The sequence below is a fragment of the Alosa sapidissima genome, chromosome 1 (genome assembly GCF_018492685.1).
Source record: "Alosa sapidissima isolate fAloSap1 chromosome 1, fAloSap1.pri, whole genome shotgun sequence".
NCBI lineage: Eukaryota > Metazoa > Chordata > Actinopteri > Clupeiformes > Clupeidae > Alosa > Alosa sapidissima.
In genome coordinates this window covers 25,426,206-25,453,759 of record NC_055957.1, presented here as the reverse complement: position 1 = coordinate 25,453,759, position 27,554 = coordinate 25,426,206, and the positions used below count along the sequence as shown (strand labels likewise).

At 39.3% G+C, this 27,554-nt stretch overlaps 1 protein-coding gene across 3 annotated transcripts; it reads right to left on the bottom strand.

Annotated features, from left to right (window-relative positions):
• Window positions 1–1,029: 1,029 nt before the first annotated feature.
• sdr16c5a (short chain dehydrogenase/reductase family 16C, member 5a) lies at window positions 1,030–24,570 on the bottom strand. 3 transcript variants are annotated; one of them, XR_006032709.1, is made up of 8 exons: window positions 24,446–24,570; window positions 23,807–24,144; window positions 20,981–21,112; window positions 20,712–20,811; window positions 18,120–18,264; window positions 17,156–17,281; window positions 1,709–1,879; window positions 1,030–1,357 (listed from the first exon to the last, which is right to left on the bottom strand). XR_006032709.1 is itself a non-coding variant. In XM_042097172.1 (7 exons), the coding sequence occupies exons 2-7, from the start codon at window positions 24,125–24,127 to the stop codon at window positions 1,783–1,785; spliced, it is 921 nt and encodes a 306-aa protein (XP_041953106.1). In that variant the 5' UTR covers window positions 24,128–24,144; window positions 24,446–24,570; the 3' UTR covers window positions 1,030–1,782. The 3 variants fall into 3 exon arrangements, 2 of the variants coding, with proteins under 2 accessions (XP_041953106.1, XP_041953097.1); XM_042097172.1 differs by having other exon boundaries at window positions 1,030–1,879; XM_042097163.1 differs by lacking the exons at window positions 1,030–1,357; window positions 1,709–1,879 and adding an exon at window positions 5,016–5,390.
• Between the last annotated feature and the right edge of the window lie 2,984 nt (window positions 24,571–27,554).

Below are 27,554 nucleotides of genomic sequence, written 5' to 3'. Positions count from 1 at the left end.
TATGAAATATGGTGCAATGTGACACTATTCATCCCCACACTGCATTACATTATTACTAGCTCACATTGGATGGACAATGGTAAACAATTGTGATGTGTCCATCACAATCTGTGTTTGCTTGATAAATTCAGGACGGGGTTGTTAGGTGTCGTTTAATTGATGAGGTAGTTCGTAAAATTACACATTTAAACTTAAGTTCATAAAATATACAGCGGGGGAAATAAGTATTGAACGCGTCAAATGTTTTTTTTCAGTAAGTATATTTCCAATGAGGCAAGACAATTCACATGACATTTCCACCAGACACCTTTTACCGCTTTAATAAATGGAATCTTTTTCAATTTAATTTGGCCTTTTTTACAATAATTTACAAAAATCTCCTCTTAGATGTAAAAATGAAAGCAAATTTCTACAAAGTAATGTTACAAATATATAATGCAAAATAAGTGATGAACACTCCCTTAAAGTGACTGACCTAAATCAACAACAGTCCAGCCAATTGGTGCTAATAGTCTCACAATTAGTGATAGAGGGATCACCTGAGTGCAGTGAATGTGTATAGTATAGTAATATATAGACACCTGCGTTTGGAAGGTCCAGTCACTGGTCAATCAGTATGTCTGGCTATAATTCCACCATGAAAACAAAAGAACACTGCAAACAACTCAGAGAAAAGGTTATCGACAGGCATAAGTGAGGGGATGTATGGATACAAAAAAATTTAACATCCTTTGGAGTTCAGTGAAATCCATCATTAAGGAATGATTAAGGAAAATAGCAAATGTGCAAATCTACCTAGAGCAGGACAGATATGTGAATAACACACAAACGCACAGACACAGCGGCTACAGCTTGATGTACTTCTTTTAATATTTATAACAATATCTTTTGAATTTCGTATCAAAACATCATCAAACTTGGCACTGAACTCACTCCTGCCCAAAATTGCAGTAAAAGGGGACATATCCAAGGTGCGTGAATATTTTTTATAGGCACTGTAAAGTTATGTGTAATAAAGTGGAATGACACAGGAAAAAGCATTGAATGCTCAAACTGAAATTTCTTAAATACTTAATAAAGAATAAAAAATAAAAATAAAGGCTAGATAGAGTGCATAAAGGCTATGGTGATGGAGCGCATTGCCTATGATTTTCTCTGTGACAATTGTACCTGCTGCCTCCAAGTCTTTCTGGAGCTTTCTGTGAGTGGTCCTTGGGTCCTGGGCTACTCTTCCGACTATTCTTCTGACTCTCTGGTCAGAAATCTTGTGAGGAGCTTCTGTGTGTGGCCAGTTGATGATGCAGTAATGTTCCTTTCACTTGCAGATAACGGTCTCAAAGGGGCTTACTGGAAGATTCTGAAGTTTTGAAAAACATCTGTAACCAGTTCCATTGATATGTTTTGCAACAATAAGGTTGCAAAGGTCTTGGGAGAGCTCTTTGCTTTTACCCATCAGTAGATTTGCACAGATAGGAGGTATAATTACATTCTAACTACTAATAGATTTCAGCTGGTTCCTTTTATTTCCTAGCCTTGATGTACTGCTTTTTCTTAGTGTGCTCAATACTTTTTTCACATTTCACTTTATTACACATAACATTACTTATGGACTTTAATGTTTGGATTTATTTATATGTGTGTATTTCCTGAGTTAATACTAATGTTTGGTGAACATTTATGTGAATAGTCTCATTGGAAATATACTTACTGAAAAAAAAAGATGCATTCAATACTTATTTCCCCCACCGTATTTTGATTGATAAAAGGTGTCCATTTGGAGCTTTAATTCCGTTTCTTCTGGTGTCCTTGGAATGTGTCCATGAAATTAAAGGCACCCAGGTACTTTCCCAAGATGACACTTTGCTTGGATGGTAAAAAGCTGAGGACAGATGTATAAAATCACAGTCAGAATCTGACTAACAAAGAAAAATATTAAAACTTCTCCAGCATGTACTCCAAAAGACTATATTAGGTATAATTAGGTATACTAATTATACATTCCACTAGCTCGTGTGAACCCAGACAAACCTGCAGGTTTGTCAGAACGGATCCCATTGACGTCCAATTCTGAATCACCAAAAACCTGGGGATGTGTATTTTCTTTGGCATTGAGTAAACAACTGCATTTAAAACCTTTGTGTACAAGAAATGTGTGTTGCTGTACTTCTTAAACGATTTGGTAAGAGATGAATGCGCCAATTCAAGTTTAATGTCACTGTTGGTTATGCCCCTGGAAGTCGAAAAATAGAAGGTTCTGAAAAGGGAACCTGCATATCATGTTTCCTTAAAAAGCTGATTAGACTGTTATTTGTCATACCTCATTTCGAGGTATGACAATATATCAGTTTATTTATTTTTTATCAGGGCCAGTTGTGCATCACCAAATCCTATGCATAAACACACACACACGATTATAGTTTATTTATCGTATTTATCGTCTAGCACATCCCTGACCATGCTTACGCACAGACACCAGTGGTAAACCTGCAATAGAAATGCATCGCAAGTGTCACATCAAGAGACAGCAGAGTTTAGAACTTCATTATTTTTAATTGATCAAAGTCCACTGTCACTGTCTGATGGTGTGCATGACAATGGGATAATTTAGAACACAGCTCTATTTCTTGAGGATCAGGTTCATAGAAATGTCTTGTTTTTCAATTAAATTCTCATATTTTGTTTTTTACATCTTCAACAATTTGAGCAAATGTTTATGACAGTGGGGCTTTTCTTTCCTTAGCAACCTTTGTTATTAGTGTCTTCCCAGACACTTTCAATGATGCAGATAGGTTCTTGCGTTCTTCCCCAGATCTGTCTTGACCTAATTTGGTCACATAGATCTATAGACTATTCTCTCAACCTTATCCCTTGCTTTTCACTCTGACATACATCACCTCTTACAGTAGACCTTATATAGAGTTAGATGCCTTCCTAAAAATTCCTAATGAGAATTCAAATAATTACCTGTGTACTCCAGTTAAGTTATAATAATATGCATCTTGCAGTGTAATGACTAAGAGTTTGAACACTTATGAGAATAAATCCACATGTTAGTATGGTACAGGGAATAAATCCACATGTTAGTATGGTACAGGGAATAAATCCACATGTTAGTATGGTACAGGGAATAAATCCACACATTAGTATGGTACAGGGTAATTGCATCAAGAAAACACTACTATTCTGATTTACTAACACTGATATCAGGGTTCCTACACATTTTCCATTTCAAAATTCCATACTTTTTCCATACTCAAATTTCCAAACTTCTCGGTAGATTTTTCTGACCATATTCTCGACATTGCGGCCACATCTGGTTTGGGATAACTCGGTGAAAACAAAGGTATGGACAACTGAAGTGAATTAAAAAAATGACACTTAATATTCATCCATTTAGCTGGGTCATTTTTAGTTGTATTTTGACGATGGGGACTGACAGTTAAGCTACACAACAGTAGGAATGGTTCATTATGACCTGAGTGAAGTGATTAGTACTGCAAATGCAATAGTCTGGAAACACAATATATATGATATAATATTACTCCATACCCTTGTTTCTTTTTTCCATACTTATCCAGACCTGGAAATTACTAAAATCAAATTCCATACTTTTCCAGGTTTTCCATACTGCATAGGAACCCTGTGATATGTTGCTTTCCAGAAACAGTGGCCATCTTTCTGCATGCAATGAAAATAGGGCCAGTGTTCTTTTCTTTGCTTTCTGTCCTCATATAATATATATGTATGGTTACTGACCATCCTTGGTATGCTTTTGGTCCTGGTGTCAATCATACCCCTGCTAAGCTAAAGCCATCACGCCTTAAAAGGACATTTAAAGTGGGAGACTGACTACATAATTATGAAAACCCATCTCTTTACATTTTCTACACCTGTTCAGCAATATTTGAATAATAGAAGACTCCTTCCCATTTATAAACAGGAACATTTAATTAGTCTGCCTAAACCCACTCAACTGACTGTACAGGTCTGAAATAAAGTAGCCATTTCATTCAGCCAAATCTCCTCTTGGTACCCACTCAACAACAGGTGTCTCTTTATAACCTTGTACTGAGCAGGACCGTAATTAAAGAACTGCATAAGTAAGGGTTACTTCACAGTTTCAGATCAAAATGCACACTATTAAAAATTCTTCTAAAGCTTCTGGCCAAGAGGCCATTGAAGCCCATATCAAATGTCCCTAAAACCCAGGCACGGAAATACAATTGCTAATCCGGTGTTCTGTCAATCCACTGTTGGAAGTACAATTGCTAATCCGGTGTTCTGTCAATCCACTGTTGGAAGTACAATTGCTAATCCGGTGTTCTGTCAATCCACTGTTAGAAGAAGTACACTTAGTGTAATTTTGTGTTACCTCAACGTACAATATTTTATATTTCACGTCAATTAAAATCACTAAGCTAAGAACAAAAAAAGACATATTCTGGATTGTTTATTTCACCTCTCCGTATGTGTTACCTACTGCGGTCATGTACCACCGAAAATTCTTTTATCAAACATTGGATAGTGTGTGGCTGGTAGAAGCATTTCAGCTCGTAGAACAGTGGCATATTCATCAAAAAAGCTATTGATTTGCGCTATGGTAGCTCATCTCGACAAAGTAGCATAACTTGACAGAACACTAGCATGTACGTGTATTTCTTTGAAATTGAGTAAACAACTGCATTTAAAAGCTTTGTTTACAAGATTTATTGATTGATACGATTGATTTGGATCTGCCATGACTAATGTCTGAGAAACTATATCGCTACCTTGTTCTAGCAGGTGCGTGTGTAGTGCAGTAAAGCAATTCGTTACATTGCGAGGCTGTGAGACTTTCTGTCTCGGAGACCGCTGGCCCAAGTTCTGCTCAAAGATGCTAGGGGGAAGCGAGACGACCACCATTCGCCCCAGAAAAACTCATATAACTATTCCAAAAACAATAATGAAGCTGCAAAGTTAAGGTAAATTAAGCTAAACAAACTGCATAGTTCCCCTTTAATGCACGTTTGTCCTAGAGAACATGAACACTATGCATTTAACAAAAATACAACATCTTTATTTTTGTACACTGTCTGTTAAGACACAAGCTAAACCAGCTCAAGACTAAAAACGTTCCAGCCATGAACAACAGCAGATGTAATGGTCATTTAAGTTACACAGATAAATAGGTCCAATGCATTGTAAGGGATTTCCCCCCCATAACTCTCCCATTATGCAATTATATGACAGACGAGCATAATATTCAATGAACAGATTTCACTTTGAAACTTGTGATTTTGAACACATTCTTTTCACAGGCAGAATGTTTCAGTGGTATTTTTGGTGACCAGAAGGACTTATAAGGCCCAATATATCGTCCCCAGAGAGCAGCCCGTTTCCATTCCAGAGAGCTTTAAAAAAATAATAAAAACAGAATTTATGACACATTCCTGTCACAATAGGTAGTACTGGAGAGACCGTAACCTTTAAAGCTACAGTTAGTGTGGCATTTAAGGCAATCTATGACCAGAAATGGAATATAGTATTCAAAACAGTATTCATTAAAAAATGCATTTTCAATGATTAGCTAAAGATAAGCCATTCATATCTACACAAGTGGGTCCCACATCATTATTTTGCTATGGTAGCCCAAAAAGGACAAACCAAAACACCGTCTGTACAGAGGGCCTTCCATGCCACTAGAGGCCTATTTAACTACTAGGGGTAGTTATCCCATATGCTTGGAAATGGAGTGGTATTCAATTAGTTACAATTCAGCAACCTTGCCACTAAGGCTACAGATTATAGCTTTAAAAATAGAAAATGGGCATATTCTGACCATATAACCTTGTACAAATGAATTGAAACAAAGCAATTTCCTGAATTGCAATCTCATTTCCATATGCTAAAAGCCCCTCCATATGAAACCTCATTTTCTACTTAAGCCCAATTTACTTGAATTACCGTATTGGCCCGTATATAACACGTTTTTTTTTTTTTCAAATATGCAAGACGAGTTTCTCAAAATATGTCTGAAAGTGGTGTCGTCTTATATTTGGGACCTAGACAAAAAAAGTAAAAACCCGTAGATGGCGCCGTATCGATATAATCTTGACCTGTGAAAAACGGTTGTGTTGATGGGGACTGATGTGGATATGTTGTCCATTTTCTTATATCTATTCAAATCATGTCTGGTCTATTATTACCTCTTTTCAATCCATTATTATTAGATATTTCTTTTGTAAAGAAATACATCTATCCCTTAGCCTGACGAGCCAGACCCACATTAAAATGTAGGGTCTGGGCACTCACCGTTTGCAGTGCTCAGTCCAAGGGGCGGGATAATCAGTTGTCTTTCAAATTCCCTCTGCACGCAATAGGACAGCGGCAGCGCTATGAGTCCCATGCGTTTCCCACCAGCGGAGCTAGTTGGCTAGTTCAAACGTTTGCCAACTTAATAAAAGCTTAACTCGTGTCACACTGTTCGCCAGCAGCAACATCCATCTTATTTGTTTTCAAGTAGCAGGGAATTCAAGCCAAACCGTTGCAACTCTGCCATCAATCATTATGTTAAGCCCACCTAACGACTCTATGCACGATTTCATTGGCCTGATTAAGTTGATTTCTGGAGCTCACAAGCCAACGGAGAGTTGCTAGACTAGCCCTGGCAGCAAATGTAATTTGCTGCCGCTAGGGGCGCGTATAGATTTCTAGGCTATCTATCCCTCATGTTATGCCAACATATTTAATTCACCTGAATATACACTGTGAAGGCTATCCCTTAAAGGCAGTTTAAGGGGATAGCCAAAGGGGCAGTTTCCTACCCGAAACTATGAAAGAATTGTGAATAAGCTTTATAGTCTACTGTATTTCTCCTGTCCTTGTCCTATGCAAGCATCCTTTGTTTATCCTTGAATTCAATGAAAGCCTGTCTTTTGCCTGTCTATAGCCTTTTGCCTATCAGGTGTGAAATGTTAATGTTTGTAGAACAGCATGTGTCCAGGCCTCTGAGGGACTTCCCAGGAAAGGGGGTAGTTTTTAATTAAAAGACAATAGAAGCTGACCAGACCTGATGAAGGCCTAATCCTCATCCTCCCTTTCTATTGCATATTCAAACTGGGTTGGACCTAGAGGTCACTCCTTCTCTTTGTCTGTAACTTTAAATATGGTAGACTGTTTCTGTATAGGCAGAGAAGTCAGAGAATACTGAGAATCTGGTGAAATCCATGATGGGGTGAAACAAACATGTACTTCTCTCCCTTGAGGGCCACTGGCCCCTCATTGAAAAGAATAAAGCCTGGATCCTGATCTTGCATCGTCCTGATTGAGTCTTAAGAGAAATATGGTAGTAAAAATATAAAATATACTATCAACTACAAAGTTGCTAGGTCAGTAATCGCCTAGACCGCCTTCTCTAGGGCCTAGAGAAGGCCGCTCAGAGAATGGCAGAAGTGCCGTTAGTCATGCTATGAGGTTATGTGCCATCAATATATTTTTTTTCAAAAATACATTCAATGTTCAATTCTTACATGCTGACTAATGCAAATGACTGATTGCTTTTAAAGAATTTCACTTGCACATGTACTCCGTCACATGTACGGTGTCCTTCTGCTATCTGTGAGGCTGCAATGATTACCTTATCCCAACTAAAGGGGCGGGTCTCAGCGATAGCTGCGCGATCCCCGCCTGGAACCCGAATATTTGGTCTTGTTTGTTTTCGTGCTAATAATCAAGAAGAAATTATCTATATGCAACAAAGGAAAAACTTCATAAACACTCATCACTGAGCAGCTCAAAATATTTACCCAGCTGTTGTAAAGCCTCTACTCAAGAAGAATAATCTGGATGCCTCCATGCTAAACAATTACAGGCCCATATCCAATCTACCTTTTATTGGGAAAATTATTGAAAAAGTAGTCTTTAATCAATTAACCACCTTCCTACCATCAAATGGGTATTTTGATTACTTTCAGTCTGGTTTTCGGGCAAATCACAGCACTGAAACAGCCATCATTAGTTTTCAATGACATACGCCTCAACACAGATTCAGGTAAAACATCAGTCCTAGTGCTACTGTGCAGCATTTGACACAGTTGATCATAATATTTTAGTACACAGACTAGAACACTGGGTTGGATTTCCAGGCATACTGTAGTTATCCACTGGCTAAAATCATATCTACAAGAAAGGAGCTTCTTTGTTGCCATCGGAAACTGTACCTCAACACCAACGTCCTTGACCTGTGGTGTTCCCCAGGGGTCGATCTTGGGGCCACTATTATTCAACCTCTATGCTCCCACTTGGATTAATCATCTAAAATAATTTGATGTAATATCATATAGCTATGCAGATGACACACAAATTTACTTAGCTCCGTCACCAAACGACTATGGTCCTCTTATCATTATTAGACACATTAGAATATATGTGTCAGTGTATACAGTAGAACAAATCAACACCTGGATGTCTCAAAACCTTCTTCAGCTGAACAAAGAAAAAATATTTATTATTTTAATTTAATATTTATATAGTATTTATATTTGGTAAAAAGGAGGAAAGACTTAGGGTTGCCACTCTCCTTGACACAAAAGGGTTGAAGGCAAAGGATACTGTTAAAAATCTTGGTGTATTAATTGACAGTGATCTAAATTTCAACAGCCACATGAAAGCGATAACTAAATCAGCTTTTCACCACCTTAAAAATATTGCCAAACTTAAAGGGCTGACGTCAAAGCATGACTTTCATGCATGCATTTATCTCCAGCAGGGTTGACTACTGCAATGGACTGTTCACAGGCCTTCCTAAAAAGACTATTAAACAGCTCAGTCACAGAATTGACATTGTACTATTGCTTGTTTATAAATCAGTAAATGGAGCAGGACCTAAATACCCATCAGGCATGCTTCAGCAGTACACACCTTCTCGTCCTCTCAGGTCCCAGGTGAAAAACCTGTTAGTAAAACCTACTGTTAGAACTAAACCAACTGGAACCAACTTTCGGATGACATCAAAAAGGCCCCAACTGTAGCCAATTTAAAGACTTAAGACCAAACTGTTCTCAGTTGCTTTCTGCTAACTGCGATGAGTTACAAATTCTGAATCTGCCTTGATAATAACCTTGTCTTTTATTACTTTTTTACTCCTTTTGCCTTTGTTTTTTTTTGCTTAGTAATTATTCTTTATTTTTAAATGATTTTACCTTGTGTGTTTTATGTTTTCTTTTTATTATGATCTTTACCTTTTGAACTATTATTTGACTACATTGCTCTTCTATGTTTTTATTTGCTATTATTGGTTGGTTTTGTTTATGTAAAGCACATTGAATGACTTCTGTGTATGAAATGCGCTATATAAATAAACTTGACCCTAGGCCCACTTTCAGACTCGTTGTAAATGGTTACATTTGGCCATGGAAATATCGGAGCTCCCTGAGGCAGAGATCAGACATAAAATGGCACATTTGGCTTTTTTTGTTTGTCTTAACAGGACTACATGAAAACTACTACCCACTTTTTAATGAAACTTGGTGGTATTGTATTGTAGCCTACAGAATTGTGTTTTTAATAATTTTATCACTTAATTTGTGCAATAATGTATCTATGAAGACTAAATATGTCCAAGTTTTTTCCTACACCTTGAGAATGTCAGAATAGACATTAAACTTAAATTAAAATACTTTTTAGCATGCACGTTTCACCCACTGCATGTTGCAATTGCACCCTAACCTTTGAACAGCTGGATTAAACATTAATCAATTCCAAACAAACATAAGGGAGGTGAAGCCTTCTCATTCACTGTGTCCCCAATGAGCCCAATCATTAACTGAGGCATTCTGATCATTGTTTGTACACCCCGAAAGGAGTACAGTACCTATAAAAAGTATTCAGCCCCATGCTAAAGTTGACTAAAAAGAGGAATATATATAAAACAAAAATCATCTTTTGGAAATGGATCTTAATGCCTCAATTAAAAAAAAAAAAAAAAAGAGGAAAACCCCAACCTTTAAGGACACCAATTTTCTTTGTGAATGAATGTATCGCAAATAAATAAAGGCTCTTCATTAAAATACAGGGTGCATAAGTATCCCTATGTTAAATTCCCATAGAGGCAGGCAGTTATTTCATGGATCATCATCACATACCCTTTACCATATCTCATGATTGGCATGGGGAAATTTCCATACAATAATCTCTCAATGCAAATCAAACCAGCTACTAGGCTAACTGAAATAAAACCATTCCAATCTCTAGGTTTGTTGAAGGGTATGTGACGTGGGGTTCTCTTATCTTAATTCCAAAGACCAAGGGAACCTTATCGGGATGTATAGTACACTGGATCCATGGAAATAACTGGCCTTCCAAGCGCCACCTCTAGGTCAAAAGTCAAATTTATTGAGCCTCCTCCTAATTGGGTCCTGAGATCCTGTACTGAGTTTGGTGTTGATACGCGAAAGCCTTGCTGAGATCACTTCACTTCCTGTTTGGCGGCTTTGCCGCCAAACGTGATTGGTCGTCACAGGCAACAAGTTTTGAATATGTCTCCAAAAAGCAATGCGTTTATGAGTCATGGTCTGACGATCATCTGCATCAAGTTTCATGAAAATCGGAGACACTTTATGACCTTTGATACCTTTTAAATGTTTTTGGTGAAATCCAATATGGTGGTCGAATCAATTATGTTGACGTCACATGTTGGCTTGTGTCGGCCTAAGGACCTCTCAAGGTATTAACAGATATCACTAAAATGCTTTAATTCCAAACACATGACCCGTTACAGGCTAAAACGTAATTTTAATAATTATAGTGCCACCTATAGGTCAAAAGTCATCAAATTTATTGAGCCTCCTCCTAATTGGATACGGACACCCTGTACCGAGTTTGGTGTTGATACGCGAAAGCCTTGCTGAGATCACTTCACTTCCTTGCTGAGATCACTTCACTTCTGCCTGCTTCCATGAGAATTTAACATAGGGGTATGAATACATATACACCCTGTATTTTAACGAAGAATGTTTATTTATTTACGATACATTATTCATTCACAAAGAAAATTGGTGTCCTTAAAAGGTTGGGTTTTTCCTCATTTTTTTTTTAAAATTAAGGCATTAAGATTTCCAAAAGATGATTTTGTTTTATATATATATATATATATATATATATATATATATATATATATATATATATATATATATATATATATATATATATATATATATATATATATATATATATATATATATATATATATATTCCTCTTTTTAGTCAACTTTAGCATGGGGCTGAAGACTTTTTATAGGTACTGTAAAAATGTCCCATGCAGCCATGCCTAAATTCTTTTCACTGCACATTAATTATAGGCTTATATATTTTAATATAATATTCAGTATTCATTATTGAATGCTTAGCTGGAATGGTGTCGCCCCCCCCCCCCAATCCTAATTCTAAAGCAGGCATCCCTGCGGGCATGTAATTGGGCTATGGGTTTTCTACAGGAATGGCATGTTTGAACAGGCACTGCACTAGTTTGTGGAATTTGACAAAGTGAATTGGATTAGATTTGAGAGCTTAAACTTTGTTAAGGTATACAAACCAAAGTAGTCCAACTCAAAACCACTGGCTGGCACTCTCTTCATTTTTAAATCAAATCAGTCAAATGCCCTAAGAATATTACTAAGATACTAAGAATAAGAGAACGCCACACCACTAGAACAAGAGAACGCCACACCACTAGAACAAGAGAACGCCACACCACTAGAACAAGAGAACGCCACACCACTAGAACAAGAGAACGCCACACCACTAGAACAAGAGAACAAGAGAATTCACAAATCGCAAGAGGACACCACACCACTAGAACAAGAGGACGCCACACCACTAGAACAAGAGAACGCCACACCACTAGAACAAGAGAACGCCACACCACTAGAACAAGAGAACGCCACACCACTAGAACAAGAGAACAAGAGAATTCACAAATCGCAAGAGGACACCACACCACTAGAACAAGAGAACGCCACACCACTAGAACAAGAGAACGCCACACCTCTAGAGCAAGAGAACAAGAGAATTCACAAATCGCAAGAGGACACCACACCACTAGAACAAGAGGACGCCACACCACTAGAACAAGAGAACGCCACACCACTAGAGCAAGAGAACAAGAGAATTCACAAATCGCAAGAGGACACCACACCACTAGAACAAGAGGACGCCACACCACTAGAACAAGAGGACGCCACACCACTAGAGCAAGAGAACAAGAGAATTCACAAATCGCAAGAGGACACCACACCACTAGAACAAGAGGACGCCACACCACTAGAACAAGAGGACACCACTAGAATAAGAGGACACCACGCCACTAGAATAAGAGAACGCTACACCACTAAGAGAACGCCACACCACTAGAACAAGAGAACGCTACACCACTAAGAGAACGCACACACCACTAGAATAAGAGAACGCTACACCACTAAGAGAACGCCACACCACTAGAACAAGAGAACGCCACACCACTTGAACAAGAGAACGCTACACCACTAGAATAAGAGAACGCTACACCACTAAGAGAACGCCACACCACTAGAACAAGAGAACGCCACACCACTAGAATAAGAGAACGCCACACCACTAGAATAAGAGAACGCTACACCACTAAAACAAGAGAACGGCACATCACTTTAACAATCAGTGAGGTAATGAAACATCAGCACAATGTGAGGCTATATCACCAACCTATACTTTTCTCTTTTGCCAGAGAATCAAAATAATACACAGGTAATAAAGGGCAATTTTACGGCGCCCGGGAGGTCCAAGATGTTTTTGTTGCATATCGAGAAAATGTGTAATTTTATTAAATAGTGGGCTCTTTTTCTTAAATTATACAATTTACTAAAAACAGTGGTCTCGTTTTAATTTGGTGAAACAAGCTCACAATTAATTAAATGAGTACAATATTTTCGAAAAAGAGTGCACTATGTAACCAGCGTTGTGTTGAACCTGAGCGATTCATTCCTGCACAGGCCCGGACTCAAATCCGCGAACAGCAGCACCACTATGGCAAGCAAAGAGTGCCACAATTACGTCTGGTTCTTGCACGTTTTAAGACACAAACGGCGTTAATAACAGCGTTTTTACAGCTTTTACGCCGCTTTTTGCGGCGCGATTAGAGGTGACGCCGTGAAATGCGCCGTAAAATGTGTGAAAATGCGCCGTTTTTTACGCCGTTCTGGAGCTATTCAAGAGTGGCGTATAATACGCCGTTGTGTGCATTCATTACGCCGTCTTTTACGCCGTATGTGTGTGCACAAAGCGGCGTCAAAGACGGCGTTCAGAAACTATTCAAGAGTGCCGTATAAAACGCCGTTAAATGCATTCATTACGCCGTCTTTTACGCCGTATGTGTGTGTACAAAGCGGCATCAAAGACCGTGTTTTCCTATGATAATTTCCCCCCACTCGTTCCCTCCCACTGACAGTAAATTTGAACTGCTTTCGCCCAAACAGACCATACCAATACAGCACAGATCTTCATGTTGCTATATGTATGTAGTTTACCATGCATTTTGTTTGGGTAGCCTAAAAACTGTGTATGCACTTTGCGGTCATTCTAAATGTGTCTGCCATGCATTGTTTCGTCTATTTATATAGGCCTAGCCTACTTTTATCTTCGTTTCGCTGAACAACACCATTTATCATTTGTTTTGCTGAACCACACCGTAGTGGTTGATTACATCAATGACTCGTAAAACTCAGCAATGTTAGTGTAGGATAGGCCTAATGCACTATAGCCCATGGAGTCGAAAGGCTTTTGAGTGGAAGTTCGAATCCCGCTTAATTTTGTTTTGCAGTCATTTTTTAAATGTGAATTCGAATGTAAATGTGTGATGTCCGACAGTAATTGTAAAGCAATTTACAAAACATTCACTGAACAAAAGTGCTGATGTTGTACATGGAAATTCAGCTGAAAATATGGAAAATGCAATACAAATCAAGCATTTTGGGCGAAGTAGAGGCACAAGTCGGCATGCAGAGAAAATACTGGGCAGGCTACCTCTGAGAAAGAATGTGGAACGATGCAGCGGTCCCGACAGTATAGCTATGAAGTGAAGATAATGAAGTGGCCACTTCTAAATGGGACCCACTGTAGGCTAATTCATTACGTAAACTGCTGACTCACGAAATCTATTGTAGCAGGTCACAAAACTGATTTTGTGATTCTATTAGGCATTTCATCCACGTAGGCCTAATGAAATTATCGTGACACATAATTCATTCCGTAAACTGCTGACTCACGTAATGTAGCCTATTGTAGCAGGTCACAAAGCTGATTACTTGAATCTATTATGCATTTCGTCCACGTAATGACATTATCGTGACATATAATTAATTCTGTAAACTGCTGACGCACGAAATGCATTGTACGTGATTCTATTATGCATTTATTTATTGCGTGGACGGAATGCCTTCTGTAACACCACAATACTTTTGTGGACTAAATTGAAATAGGGTGCATTCCGTATTACTGAATTACTTTTGACCAAAGATAAATAAATAAATTTATTTCGTCTACGACAGTGAATAGTGCATTCAGCATTATGTCCACGAAAGGAAAAGGCCACCAGTCAAATTTGACCACCAGTGAGCCTATAATCACACATTTGCAGCAACTGTAGCCTACTGGAGGCTGTAGGCGAATTCATAAAAAAGCGGGATTTGGACCGTCCACTTCGACTCCCTATAAAAGTCCCCTGCAGTTTAGGGACCGTTAGGTATTTATGGAATGGACCACCGGAGGAAAATAGGGGACGGTCATGTCTTTTTATTCTTTGTTGAGGGGAGGGTCAACCATTTTTTTTTATTCTAGGGAGGGTCACCCAACTTTTGTATTCATGAAAACAGCAATATTTGGGCCGTCGTCCATGGCCTCGCATCTGATGGGCCTTGCACAACATGACATTAAGCGTTTATTCTTCATTAACGCCTGTAGCCTAAGCAAAAAGCTTAACGTGGCTTAATGTCCTAAAACAACAATCAGTGATCACCACATTTCTCTCATATTGTTCCTCATAATCACTAAGAACCTTTAGGTTACCTGACGTGACAGCATGTTTCTTCAATCTCTTTCACTGACACATATGGAAAAGGCTTAACGTCCCAAAACAATGATCATCAAATTTCTCTCATATTGCTCCTCATAACCATCTATACAAATCTATCCCGAAGTTTTTTTTCTTTTGGAGCGCGTCCGAATCCCAGGACATAACGCACTGTAGCTACCTCATAATATGCTCGAGATATAATTCAAAAAGGGGACAGATATGCCTAGGCTACTGCACTTAAAACTTAAAAAGATGAACCTTCCCGAACTTTTAAATTGCGATCAGTGACTGGCATCGGGTGAACGAAGCTTTGCGCACCTCCATGTCACAGGAGAGACTATAGGCTCGCCCTTCTATGAATTCAAAAAGGCCTATGAATTCATGGCTGAGTTTGCGGCAAAGTAAGCAAGAAAATGTTTTTTTTATTCTGAGTCAGGATATGGCGAGTCAATGTCATTTATTTGTCCAATGTTAGCCTACAGACCAGTTTCCATAGTGCACATCTTATCAATAGTTTGAATGTCGAGTGCGTTTCTGCTCATTGACACATAGCGTTTAGCATAGGCCATACAATCCCCCCTCTTAGACAAGCTGGTGTAGCCTATTAGCCTACTATTAAAATGCACCGACAGGTACGTGTAAAGTAGGCTATCGCATGAGTTCATGCACGTAGGCTAAGTGAAAAGGGCCTCGCACCTGTCAAGTTCGCGACGGCCCTGCAGCTCCCCCTAAGACAGCGAGATAAAAGTTCAAATACGTGATAATCCCGGAAAAAGTTGACAGGTTGGTATGTTGCGGTCCCGGTGATTATTTTGAAATTGTGCAAACGACAGCCTTTTCAAGGCATTTCAAGGAAGGAGTGGTAGCAAGCTCCCAATTGACCCAGTAGGCCAAGGCATCAATAAATTGTTGGGGAGGGTCATGCGTTTTTTCTCAATCACTTTGGAGGAGGGTGATAGAAAAAATTCTTGCTGGCGAGGGAGGGTCACGTCTTTTTTGACTAACGCTCCCCTTAAATAAATAACGAACAGTCCCTTATTTTTACGAGTCATTGATTTAAGCACGATGTGGTTCAGCAAAACGAAAGATAAAAGGCCTAGGCTATTCTAAATGTGTCTGCCATGCACTGTTTCGTCTAATACTTTCTTCGTTTCGATGAAGCACACCGTAATATTATTAAGGCAATAGGCTACAGCCCCCATCTTCGTTTCGATGAAGCACACCGTAGGCTAATATTATTACGGTGTGCTTCATCTAAACGAAGATAAAAGTATATTAGACGAAACAGTGCATCGCAGACACATTTAGAATGACAGCAAAGTGCATACAGGGGGTAGTTTTTAGGCTACCCAAACAAAATACATGGCAAACTACATAAAAGTTAGTCAACTTTGCAGCATTGGGATCTGTGCTGAATTGTATCGTCTGTTTTGGCGAAAGCAGTTCAAATTTAGTGACTGTGGGAGGGGCCAAGGGAGGAGAAATTATCATATGAGGAAAACGCCGTCTTTGACACCGCTTTGTGCACACAAATACGGCGTAAAAGACGGCGTAATGAATGCACACAACGGCGTATTATACGCCACTCTTGAATAGCTTCAGAACGGCGTAAAAAACGGCGCATTTCACGGCGTCACCTCTAATCGCGCCGTAAAAAGCGGCGTAAAAGCTGTAAAAACGCCGTTATTAACGCCGTTTGTCTTAAAACGTGCAAGAACCAGACGTAATTGTGGCACTCTTGGCTTGCCATAGCCAATAGCCCAGGCTACTGGCTCGCATGCCAGCAGCACTCTTGAGGCGTCGGAGAGTGAGGTTTACCAACGTTCCACAAGCACAGCTAAGCTAGCTGGCATCCGTTACACACTATTTCCTAAAACCAGCATACAATTCAGTTAAACAAGCACACTATTTAGTAAAACGAGCGCACAAAATGAGAGTACAATTTCGTAAAATGTGCACAGATCACTATTTAGTAAAACGAGCACAAAATGTAATAAAATGAGTGCACGTTTTCTCGATACAGACACACCAAAAAAATCTTGCAGTAACATCTCCTGGGTTCTGTACATTTCTTACCTTTTTAAGGCCATTAATAGATTCATGCTCCTTGGCAAAAGTAGGTAACTTTGTTCAGTTAAAATGGCATTCACCACATTCTTGGCTACATACACAGGATCAAGGATTGGCAAGAGGGTGGGCCACCTGTGAATTACAAAAATCAGGTGAAAATCCCAGTAGTGCCTGGCTGCAGACCTCATCTGTGGGTACAGAAGGAAATCTGAGTTTAGCTCATCTTTGTGTACGGAAGGCAATCTGGGTTTATCTTATCTATAGGTAGTGTACCTTTTTTACCCCTTAGTTAGACAAGCAACACAGGAGGGTGATAACTTCAGCAACTTGCTGCGGAATAGTCGTACAAGTTTGTAAACAAGCCTGTGCTTTGCGGGTAGTTGCTTGCTAAAATGCTAACACAAAGTAGGTGGCTAGTAAATATATCATACATCACCTACCTTTTGCAAATTATAAAGGCACAAATTCCCAAATTATTTGTTTCATAAAAAATATTGCCATCCATGAGCTAGCTCAGCCATTTTGGATAATTTTTTCCGAGTTAAGTTTCAAGCAACGTCAACATCATGCTACCTTCACTTGGATTGGCAGTAGTCTTGTCAAATCACTCAACATTTGCATTAAAAAGACTTTTTGTCCATGTTGGCCTTGCCTATCTGGTGGTATAACGACAAAAGCGTCTGATTAAAAATGAACGCCATGGTCGCTTAAAATTTGCTTCTGTCTCTTGCAGCTGGTGTGAGCAAGGGGTTAGACAATCACTGAGAGGAGACGAGACATACACTACAAAAAATGCTCAATTTTCTAGATGTTATTAAATTACTCTGTTTTCTATTGTCGTTGTATAAATACAATCTGATCAACATGATCAATAATTATATTCAGAATTTATTAACTATGGAAGCATGTAACATTATCAGCCCACACAATTCTTTAAGTAGCAAATCAACTTGGAGATAAAAGCACTTACTTGGTACTGCACCCATCAAACATGCCAGTGTTGATGAAGTAAGGGCACACAATTGTAGTCTTTACCCCATCTTTGCCTGTGGCTAACAGCTCCAGAGCAACAGACTCTGCAAAGCCAATGGCAGCAAATTTGCTAGCACAGTAATCTGAAATTAAAGAGGAAAGACTTGAACTTGAAGTAAATAAGTAAAGTAGTAAAAATCAATTTTGGAGACCTATACCTAACAACATATTTTAAACTGCACTTGAATTTTAAAGCCATTATTAATCTGCCATTGCCCACAACAAATCTAAACAAGGTACAAAAACGAAGGAAAGAGTTCATGTCTTAGTTCTACTCATGGCAATATACATCCCATACTGACAGAGTGTAATGCAGAAGTTGCACTTGCAGGTATGTTAGGCAACCTCCCTCCCAAAGTCTTATGAGACGTGCTAGTAAACGATGCTAGCACCCTGGGGTTTTAGCTCACTTGATAGGGAGCTCAAATTCCAATCAGCTGTGCAGCAAGTTACATGTTTGAGTCCGGGCACAGATCGTTACGGCGGGGTCAGGTCGGGGTGAGTTGTTATTGAGTGAGGCCATCCTTAAAAATATTTTCGTTTGCCGTAACCCGACCGACCCTGTCAATTTAGAACCGACCCAAATATTTATTTTTTTCCCCTTTTAGTCCGACCGACTTGCCGGTTGTAAACTTGCGTTAATACCGACCGATTGTTTTTTTTACTCTAAACAACCAATACAAATGCAATAAAATAATATTTCTTTTAGTAGGCCCAAGTATTGTGAATATAAATTGCCTACATGCAAACGTGGCTCACTTAAAAAAAAAAACTGTGGCGTCATCTCTACACCATTGGTTTTACGCATGTCACACTATATGGCCTACGCTTCGTTTCATTCACACAAACTGATAACGCTTTTACTTGGCACGAAGTTCTGGAAGAACTGTGGCCAGATCTTTTCTCATCCCTTCTCCCCCTAGTCTAGCGGTGACCGTGTCGGAGTATTGAAATTGGTTGTGGTCTATTCAGCATTTCTCGAAATATGGGTCCGCAACATGGAGACTGCTGGTTCGCGGAGTCGTGGAGTGAAATTAGGCCCGGTGCTTCATCTGATAATTTGCTGCGCAGTTGATCAAGAAACCGCGGATCGACGAAAAAAGAAAACAAACGTTTCTGCTATCGATGTCATTAAACATGGAGCCCTACAATTAAGTGGTGGTATGAGCATTCATTCAATGCGCGTCTGCGCGAGAGAAACTGAAACTAATCGATAACGTTGGTATCAAAGCTCCGCTTCAACCTGTTGGAAGGCTATTTATTTATTTAACGAAACTTAATAGAACGACGTTGTTTTTTGGAACTTCCTTAGAAACAGAGCAGAGACTGTATAATACACTGTATAGCATTGAGTATTGTATAGTCAAATTTCAATATAACGTGGCCAAGAGCTATTGTAGCCTTCTTTCTGGGTACATGTAGATGAGCCCTATGACCCAAAAGTCTGCCATGACCGGGCCTCAGGTCAAAGAAGTTTGAGAAAGGCTGGTCTATATAACCTGCATCAGAATGATGTTTGCAATGGTGCGCCTGAAGGCACGGTTTGAAGACCCAGTCAGTTACGTCACGATATGCACATTTGTGTAAATTCATTCCTACGTAATCATGACCAAAATTGAACTTTTTTTTTTACTTTGAATCTTGAAAAAAAAAAATATTGACCTACCTACCGACCCATTTTTAATTTTTTTTGGCTGTTACTGCAAACAAAAATATTTTTAAGGATGGCCTGAGATGCTAGAACCCTGGGGTTTTATCTCACTTGCTAGCGCTATCAACCCATGATCCAATGTGCAACAAGTTGCAGGTTCGAGTCCGGGAGAGTGCAGGGCTGAGCCGTGGTCCCTAAACCCACTGTTGAGCCAAGCCAAGATAAGGCAACATTCAAGCTTACAGGTTGTGACCAGGCTTGACACAGAATCAAAAAACATTTGCTTTTCCATCATCAAGCTGGTAGCCCCTCTTGTTGTCCTCAATTTCACCCACAATGCCAGCTCGAGGTTGACATCATACCCAGATAAAGCGGGGGAAGTTCAAGCATAATATCAGCAGTTGCTGTTGACATCTTTTGCTGTTGACAAGCTAGCATGCAAATAAAGCATCATTCACAAGGTAGACTCCTTTATATAATGTGATGTTTTAAAAAATTATTTCAAAAGCAGCCTGAAGACCTGGATCTAACATAAAACTAGGCAGTTCATATAGCAATTAGTCCAGATTTGTTTTAGTGACTTGAATGTTGTAGAGATTGTACCTGAATTGGACCTTTACATCAGAAGATATTAGCAATAGAATCATTACAGACCACTCCCTGAAATTATAAATCACAGTGAGCTTCCACCTCTATTTGTGCTGAAGTCATTTCTGTTTGCTGCATTCCTCTTGCTGAGGTCAGCAATATGTATAGTCTAACAGGTAGGCCTACTGTGTCGCCAAACATGTTGTTCATTTGACTAAAAGAAGAGTACCAGGGAAATGACATGAGCTGCTAAAGGTGAATCCAAACCCTTAACTGCTGCCCAACCATTACCTGCCAGCCCATTCACACCGATCAAGCCAGCAGAACTAGAGATGCAGACCAAATGCCCGTGGTTGTTGTCTACCATTGCTGGAAGAAATGCTTTATAGGTCTGAAAGTAAAAGAACAAAGCAATGAATTAAAGATGGCCTTACAATGAAATGCATGATGGTAAATTAAGTCCTTATGCAAGGTAAAAGTAAGATTCATGTAATGCATCCCATACCAAGTATAGCAACAAACAAAAAAAAGAAAAACAAATAGTAGGATCTTTGGCATACCCAAAAGTGTGACATTGTGTTGACCTCAAGAGTTTTTTCAATGAGAGAATCTGGTGCATCCATAAATTTCTTGCCAGTCACAATTCCAGCATTGTTAATGAGAATGCTGACATCCCCAACCTCTCTTTTAACCTGAAACAGAAGTTGGACATGATCGAAGCTGCAGGCTTTTCATTGCAGTACACTCTTAAGAGGTAGGCTTCTACCAAACTCAGATGTCCCACCCAATCTGAGGTGTATATGGGCATGGGCCTTTGAGAACCATCCCAGGCAAGGGATAACCAAAGGTTGCCAGACCTGTTTACATTAAAAGCCTAATTAATTTACGTTCAGGCTCCATCCACACAGACATGATGAAAACAATGTTTTAGGTGAAAATTCAAACTTTAATTGACAAGCATGACCTTAGGAGGGACATTATGCTTAATCAACACACAGGTTTACCATTAGTCTTTTCCATATTACATTGGATATTAACATCTGCATCAGAACATCTTCAATGGCTCTAAAAACTGCCATCTACAATAGCTGTGGAAGCTGTAGAAGACTGGTAGCCTATCTATGTTAGGAGACAAATCCAGAGAGTTAGTTTGTTCAACTCCCAACCTAAAAGTCATCCAAAGGCTGACTCGCCAATATCCCACCTGAATCCCCAGTCTCCTTGTTACCGGAAAAAAGATAACAAGGACACTGCTGGAATGACTCAAAGTGAAGCATCTGTGACAAACTCACCAGGACCTCAGTAGTCAAATGGAGACTGTGAGCATGGAGAAGTGGAACCAATCTCCCACCACAACACCCTTGATCTCATCTGACTCATCATCATCCCCACCCAAATCATCTGAAGTTCCCTGCAAGTATGCAGAGGCTGCTGCTGATTGACAGGCAGCTTTTGTCTAACAAGACCATCAGCAGCTCACCCAGTTCATCCCCCTGACTCCGCCTGTCTATGTACTTCCGCTCATTTACATTTCCCTAGTTCATCCCCAGCCTGTTGACAGCTTTGGAACCTACAATCATGGGCAACACGTTAACCGTGTACACTGACAACAATCCCCTCCAATACCTGCAGTCAGCACACTTTGCACACTGCAAACATAACACATTACGCAACGTTTTGACCCATCAGGCCTGATTAAGACCCTGGTGGGTCGAAACGTTGCGTTATGTTTTTAACTCAATAAATTTAGTTCTTCTGGAAGATTGCAGTGTGCGGTCCTGACACTGTACCCATATTACCACCTGGCACTCTAGTCTTTTTCTAGTGGGCAGTGGTAGTGTAGTGGTTAAGGAGCTGGGCTAGCGTGCAGTAGCCTGAAAGTTGGCGGTTCATTTCCCGGCTTTCACTGTTATGCCCTTGGGCAAGGCACTTAACTCTAAGTTGCTCCGGGGACAATGTGATCCCTTGTAATATAGCTGACATACAGAATGTAAGTGATTTTGGTCAAGAAGTGTCTGCTAAATAGTACATGTAAACTCTTTTGCAAGAACCATTTTCACGGTCGACACAAAATCCAGGATACATGGGTGTCTCCCATGTATGAAATTGTGGATTGTCTTTATCGAATTGGCACACACTATAAGATCAGGCTGTATGGGGAAGAGGGCCCCCTTAAGACGTTCCACTCATAATACTGCCGGACAGCATGCAAACCCCTTCCACCCCCCACAGTCTGTTTCACATGAGTTCTCCTCCAGTGTAGCAGAAGTAAATATTCTCCCCGTCCCCTTCAGGCCTTGGCAGTAGATAGGTATGCTACCAGGATGGAGAACTTTAAAGCCAGGTGTGTATGTGGAAAGGCTGACCTGCAGTGCTGGCGCACACGCCCACCCGTGGGTGGTGATGATATACGTAGCTTCCTCTCTGGGAGAACAATGCCGGTCATTTTAAAATTTTGGTTTGTGAAAAGTTTGTGGTTGTTGTTGTTGGAAGAACATGGCTTTATTCTTAATTCTAAGACTTCATTGCTTCTCTCGCATGCCCGGCCAGTTGGCTGTGGATAACCCGTTGCTTTTAAAGAGAGTAAATGCACATGGTTTAGTGTTTGAGCAATGTTTTCCCTTGAGTTATTCGTTTTTTGTATTAGTTCAGGCTGTGAGAGGGCCATCCGTGGTTTGTCTGTACCTTATATTCTTTTGTTTGTTAATTTTGCCTTCTGTTACTCAACTATCCATGCCTTTGACACCTAGTGGTGTAGGCTACTGTGTTGCCTGTACTATTATATATCATTTCCAAGACAAATTTCTCTTAAGGTAGACAATAGAATGACATGGCAGGTCAAGGAAAGCATCAAGAAAAGCAAAGATTAAGAAATCGTTTTTGACATAGGCAACAAGGGTGGAGGTGTTTTTACACTTTTCAGACACTCAAAGTTTGAAAACTATGGATATTGTTTCAGAACCAACAACCTTTCTACATTATCCGGGGGTTTTGTGTGCAAAAAGTGGAATTAATTGTCAACCAATTTGATTTGAAGAAAATTTTTAAATCACTTCGGACTAGATATAATCGCTTATTTTAAAACATACAGAAAAAACACTAAAGATGGATCGTGAAAATTTGAAGACAAAAAAAAATCTTGTTCCAGACTCTATATTAGCAAAATATGCAACAACAAAAAATCAATTTTTACATGAAAATCCAGCGGGACCCTATTTTCCAAACACAGCGTACTGTACTAGTTGGGGAGTTGAACAACCTAGCCTACTGCTCTTTGGATTTGTCTGTAGACTAAATATAGCATTTGTATTAGGAACAGACCACCATCATGATACACATGCATAATACGAACTCAGCTAGTTGCTCAGTAGATTTGTACAGTATACCTGTTTCGCGACTCGATACACCTCACTTTTGTCGCTGCAGTCACAAAGGTAGTAGTGAACGCGTGAGGCCCCTTTTTCCTTCGTCAGACGGGCAGTCTCCTTCATACCTTCTTGACTAATATCCCATAAAACAAGAGCCACATCCAATCTAGCGAACTCCAGTGCCATCAGTCTCCCAATCCCGCTGCCTGCGCCAGTGATGAGGACTATTTCTCCAGTCACATCTTTTTTCTTTGTTGGGATAATGCATTTTATGATGGCCTCAACATTGTAATAGACAGACAATACTATCAGCTGGAGTGTCTCCAACAAAAAGTTCATTCTTAAGTTTGTAAAACCTACGAAAAACCATAAAATAAAACGTTAACCATGCAAGTGGAGTCAAATAGTCTAGGCTACTTCAAAAACTACCCACAAAGTAGCCCAAATTGCAAGCGCTTCCAGACAGTGGGAACATGCAAATGCAAATGATTACAATATTCATTCTTTAGCCTTTCTTTGACACTAACGGGAAAAAAAACAATAAAAACAATGCAACTTTCCATTCCGGTTACGTCTGCGATTAGGGAGTAGATCTACATTGTGAGTAGACCTATCTATCAAAACTCATAAATGTCATAGGCCTATAGCCTAACTCACCTGTGGCCAGGATCCAAGACGACGACAGCGGCGACCTGCTCGGCGTTTATAAACTAAACTGAACCAGAGAATGTCCGTAGACGGGCTCTGACTATGGAACTAATAATCAGCCGTGTTTGCCTCCTTCCTCTTCTTTCGGTTTTATGGCGGTTGGCAACTAACTTTAATGATGCATTACCGCCACCAGCTGGACTGGGGTGTGGCACTTGAGTCTAACCTTTCCAAGTATGAAGCAAACAAATAGCCCATGCTTATTGTACTTGAATTACCAATAAAAAAATAAAAAAAAGCATGGGAAAAAACAAAAAAACAAACAAAAACAAAAAAGAAAACTAAATTATTTTAATTAGTCCTATATTCATCAGGAAGCTAAATACATAGTTAAAACATTTCACCTGAGCTTCTTTGTAGTATGTCCTCAAGTTTAATATTTTTTTCTTGCAATTGTGAGATTAATCAAGGTTGACTTTCTTCCTGATATTTAGGACAGTGTAGGTCATCATCGCATACCCTTCACCATACCAAGAGATTGGCATGGGGTACTTTCCATATGATCATCTCTCAATGAAAATCAAACCAGCTATTAGGCTAACTGAAATAAAACCATGCCAATCTCGAGGTATGGTGAAGGGTATGTGATGATGTGGGGCTATTTTAATTCCAAAGGCCAAGGGAATTTTATCAGGATGCATATTATCTTGGGTCCATGAAATAACTGGCCTTTTAAAATAAAAATCTGCCTGCCTCTATGGGAATTTAACACAGGGGTGCCCATACTTATGCACCCTGTAGGAACATTTATTTATTAACGATACATTGTTCATTCACAAAGAAAATCGGTTTCCTTTAAGGTTGGATTTCTACTATTTTTGTTTTTTAATTAAGGCATTAAGATTAATTTCCAAAAGATGATTTTTACTAGCCGTTTTAGTCAACTTTAGCAGGGGTGCCCAAACTTGTTCATGATTGTAATTATGATTTTGTTTTCTACTATGTTTTTTGTATAGGGCAACTAAATTTCTTCTTAGCATTGACTATGCCATTTCATACATATGTCCGCTTGTTGTAAACATTAAAAGTAAATTAATTTAAAACTAAAATATCCTAAAATATAAGTATTCAACCCCAATATGGGATGGGCATTTTTAGACTTTTCTCCCTCGAAATTGCACTGTGCCTACTTCAGAGGCCACTGTTCCCACCTAGTTTGGCCTACCATCAAATGCTTGGTCTCTTTAGAAAGCTGAGATTTTGTCATTTCTTAGGGAACAATCAGAATAGCTATTTCAAGTACTGGCACAGAGGTACAGAGGCTAGAATACTGTTTTATATTTCTGCCGGATAACAAGTACCTCTGAACTGACCACATTTCAGCCCTCTAGGTCACTTGAGATGACTTAGAAACACAACTGAGCCCTGGTCTGTGTGCAAAAGTAGATCAATATAGAATAAAAAAAAGAGTGCTTTGGACCATTATTTGCCAAGGTATGCTCATGTGTTTTGTAAAATGCCCTATATATGGAAACTCCCCATATGACTTTTGGGCTCCCAAAATGCATACTGACAACAAAAGGCTTACTGTGTGGCAACCTCTTGGTGTAAAAGCATAATCCTGGTCTCAAATGAAAGGTAACACTCTGAGGTTTCTTGTAGACTATTTGGATGTATGTCAGGGGTTCTGATATAGAATGACTACACAAAATATGGAATGATTACACAAAAGTCTCTTTTTTTGCATTTTCTTTGTTGCTTCAATGGGTGTGTATAAGATGGACTATACATCTGCACAACTAATATTGGATAAACCAACGTGAATATTCCATTTCAAGGGATTCCTGTAAATATGTAAAGACCCAAAATTGAACTGCAGCTGCACTGCAGCTAGAAAGTAGGGAAGCACTAAAAGCGGAGGAGGGGGAGGGGGGCATTTTTTATCAAATTTAAATGAGACATAGTTTGATTAATCCGACAACGTAAAGGACCATACAAATTGTCCATGAAAAGGGTTGTCATATATGTATTCCCAAAAGTCCAAGCTTTCAAATGGTGCATAATATTACTATGCTACATAACAATATGGTGCATAAAATTGATTTAGAATGTTGGGGGGAGGTGTGTGGGGGGGGAGGTGTGCCATGGAAGGCACACTGTTCCATAACTGGTTTAAAAGAGACATTCTGTAGTGCATCTGTTTGACCTTTGTGACCTTTTGACTTTGTATTAAGGCTGACGTGTGTAGTTTTTTTCTTTTTTTTTTAGCTTAAATCGTTCAAAAAAATACCAAGAAATAGTAACATTTGTAATGTCCAGAACACATAGGCCCTGTGCCAAGATACCCGCTAAAGTCATCATGCAAACCAGCTAAAACCAGGCTCTTCAATACCACTTTTAGCCGACCTTACATAATGCTGTATTAAAGACAATGCAAGTCAATGGGATACTTGCCATATAAGACACACTGTATGTATGAGGTTAACGTTACCAAAGTTGCTATTACTACCACCATGCGTCTTTTTCTTTTAATTGTTGAGGATAGTGCATTACTTGACTAAGGCTGTGTCAGCTCACATGTCCATTTCACACTGTATACTTGTTCATCCACCATTGTTCAACATCCACAGAACTATACTTTCAAATACTCAGATGATTCGGCAATGCTAATCTTGAACTTATAGATGATGATTTGAACAACATTCAGAAGTGAGTTTCTTGATTGGTGTGACTCTAATAATTTTAAATGTCAAAAATAATAATGATAAGGTTTTACCCTAAAATAAGTTGGCAATCACAGTCTTCTGTTCATACTCCCAACCAGCCAATCACATAAGTAAAATCCTACAACTAAAATCCTATGAATATCTTGGTGTCCATATTGATTACACCCTGGAATACTCATGTTGACTGGCTCGTCCACACAAGAGACTGTATTTCTTCTGTAGATTGCACCTGAGTCTATCAAAAGAATGTTTTAGCAAGCTTTTCTAGAGAACAACCTTCCTGTGATTTTAACATCAAAACTCATCTGGTCCTGACAATAATAAAAAATAATCGCTCAAAAAAGGGTTTCATAACCGTCAGTCTATTTTTGACCAGTGTGCTTTGAGACAAA

Bases quoted from the DNA above. Each gene is read 5' to 3' on its own strand.
- sdr16c5a (XM_042097163.1), bottom strand. From the start codon at position 24,127: ATGAACTTTTTGTTGGAGACACTCCAGCTGATAGTATTGTCTGTCTAT. The intron at 21,113-23,806 runs GTATACTGTACA...CTTCTGTTTCAG, and splicing joins TGTATCGAGTCGCGAAACAG to GTTAAAAGAGAGGTTGGGGA. The intron at 5,391-17,155 runs GTAAGAAATGTA...ATTTTTTTAAAG, and splicing joins CTATTAATGGCCTTAAAAAG to CTCTCTGGAATGGAAACGGG.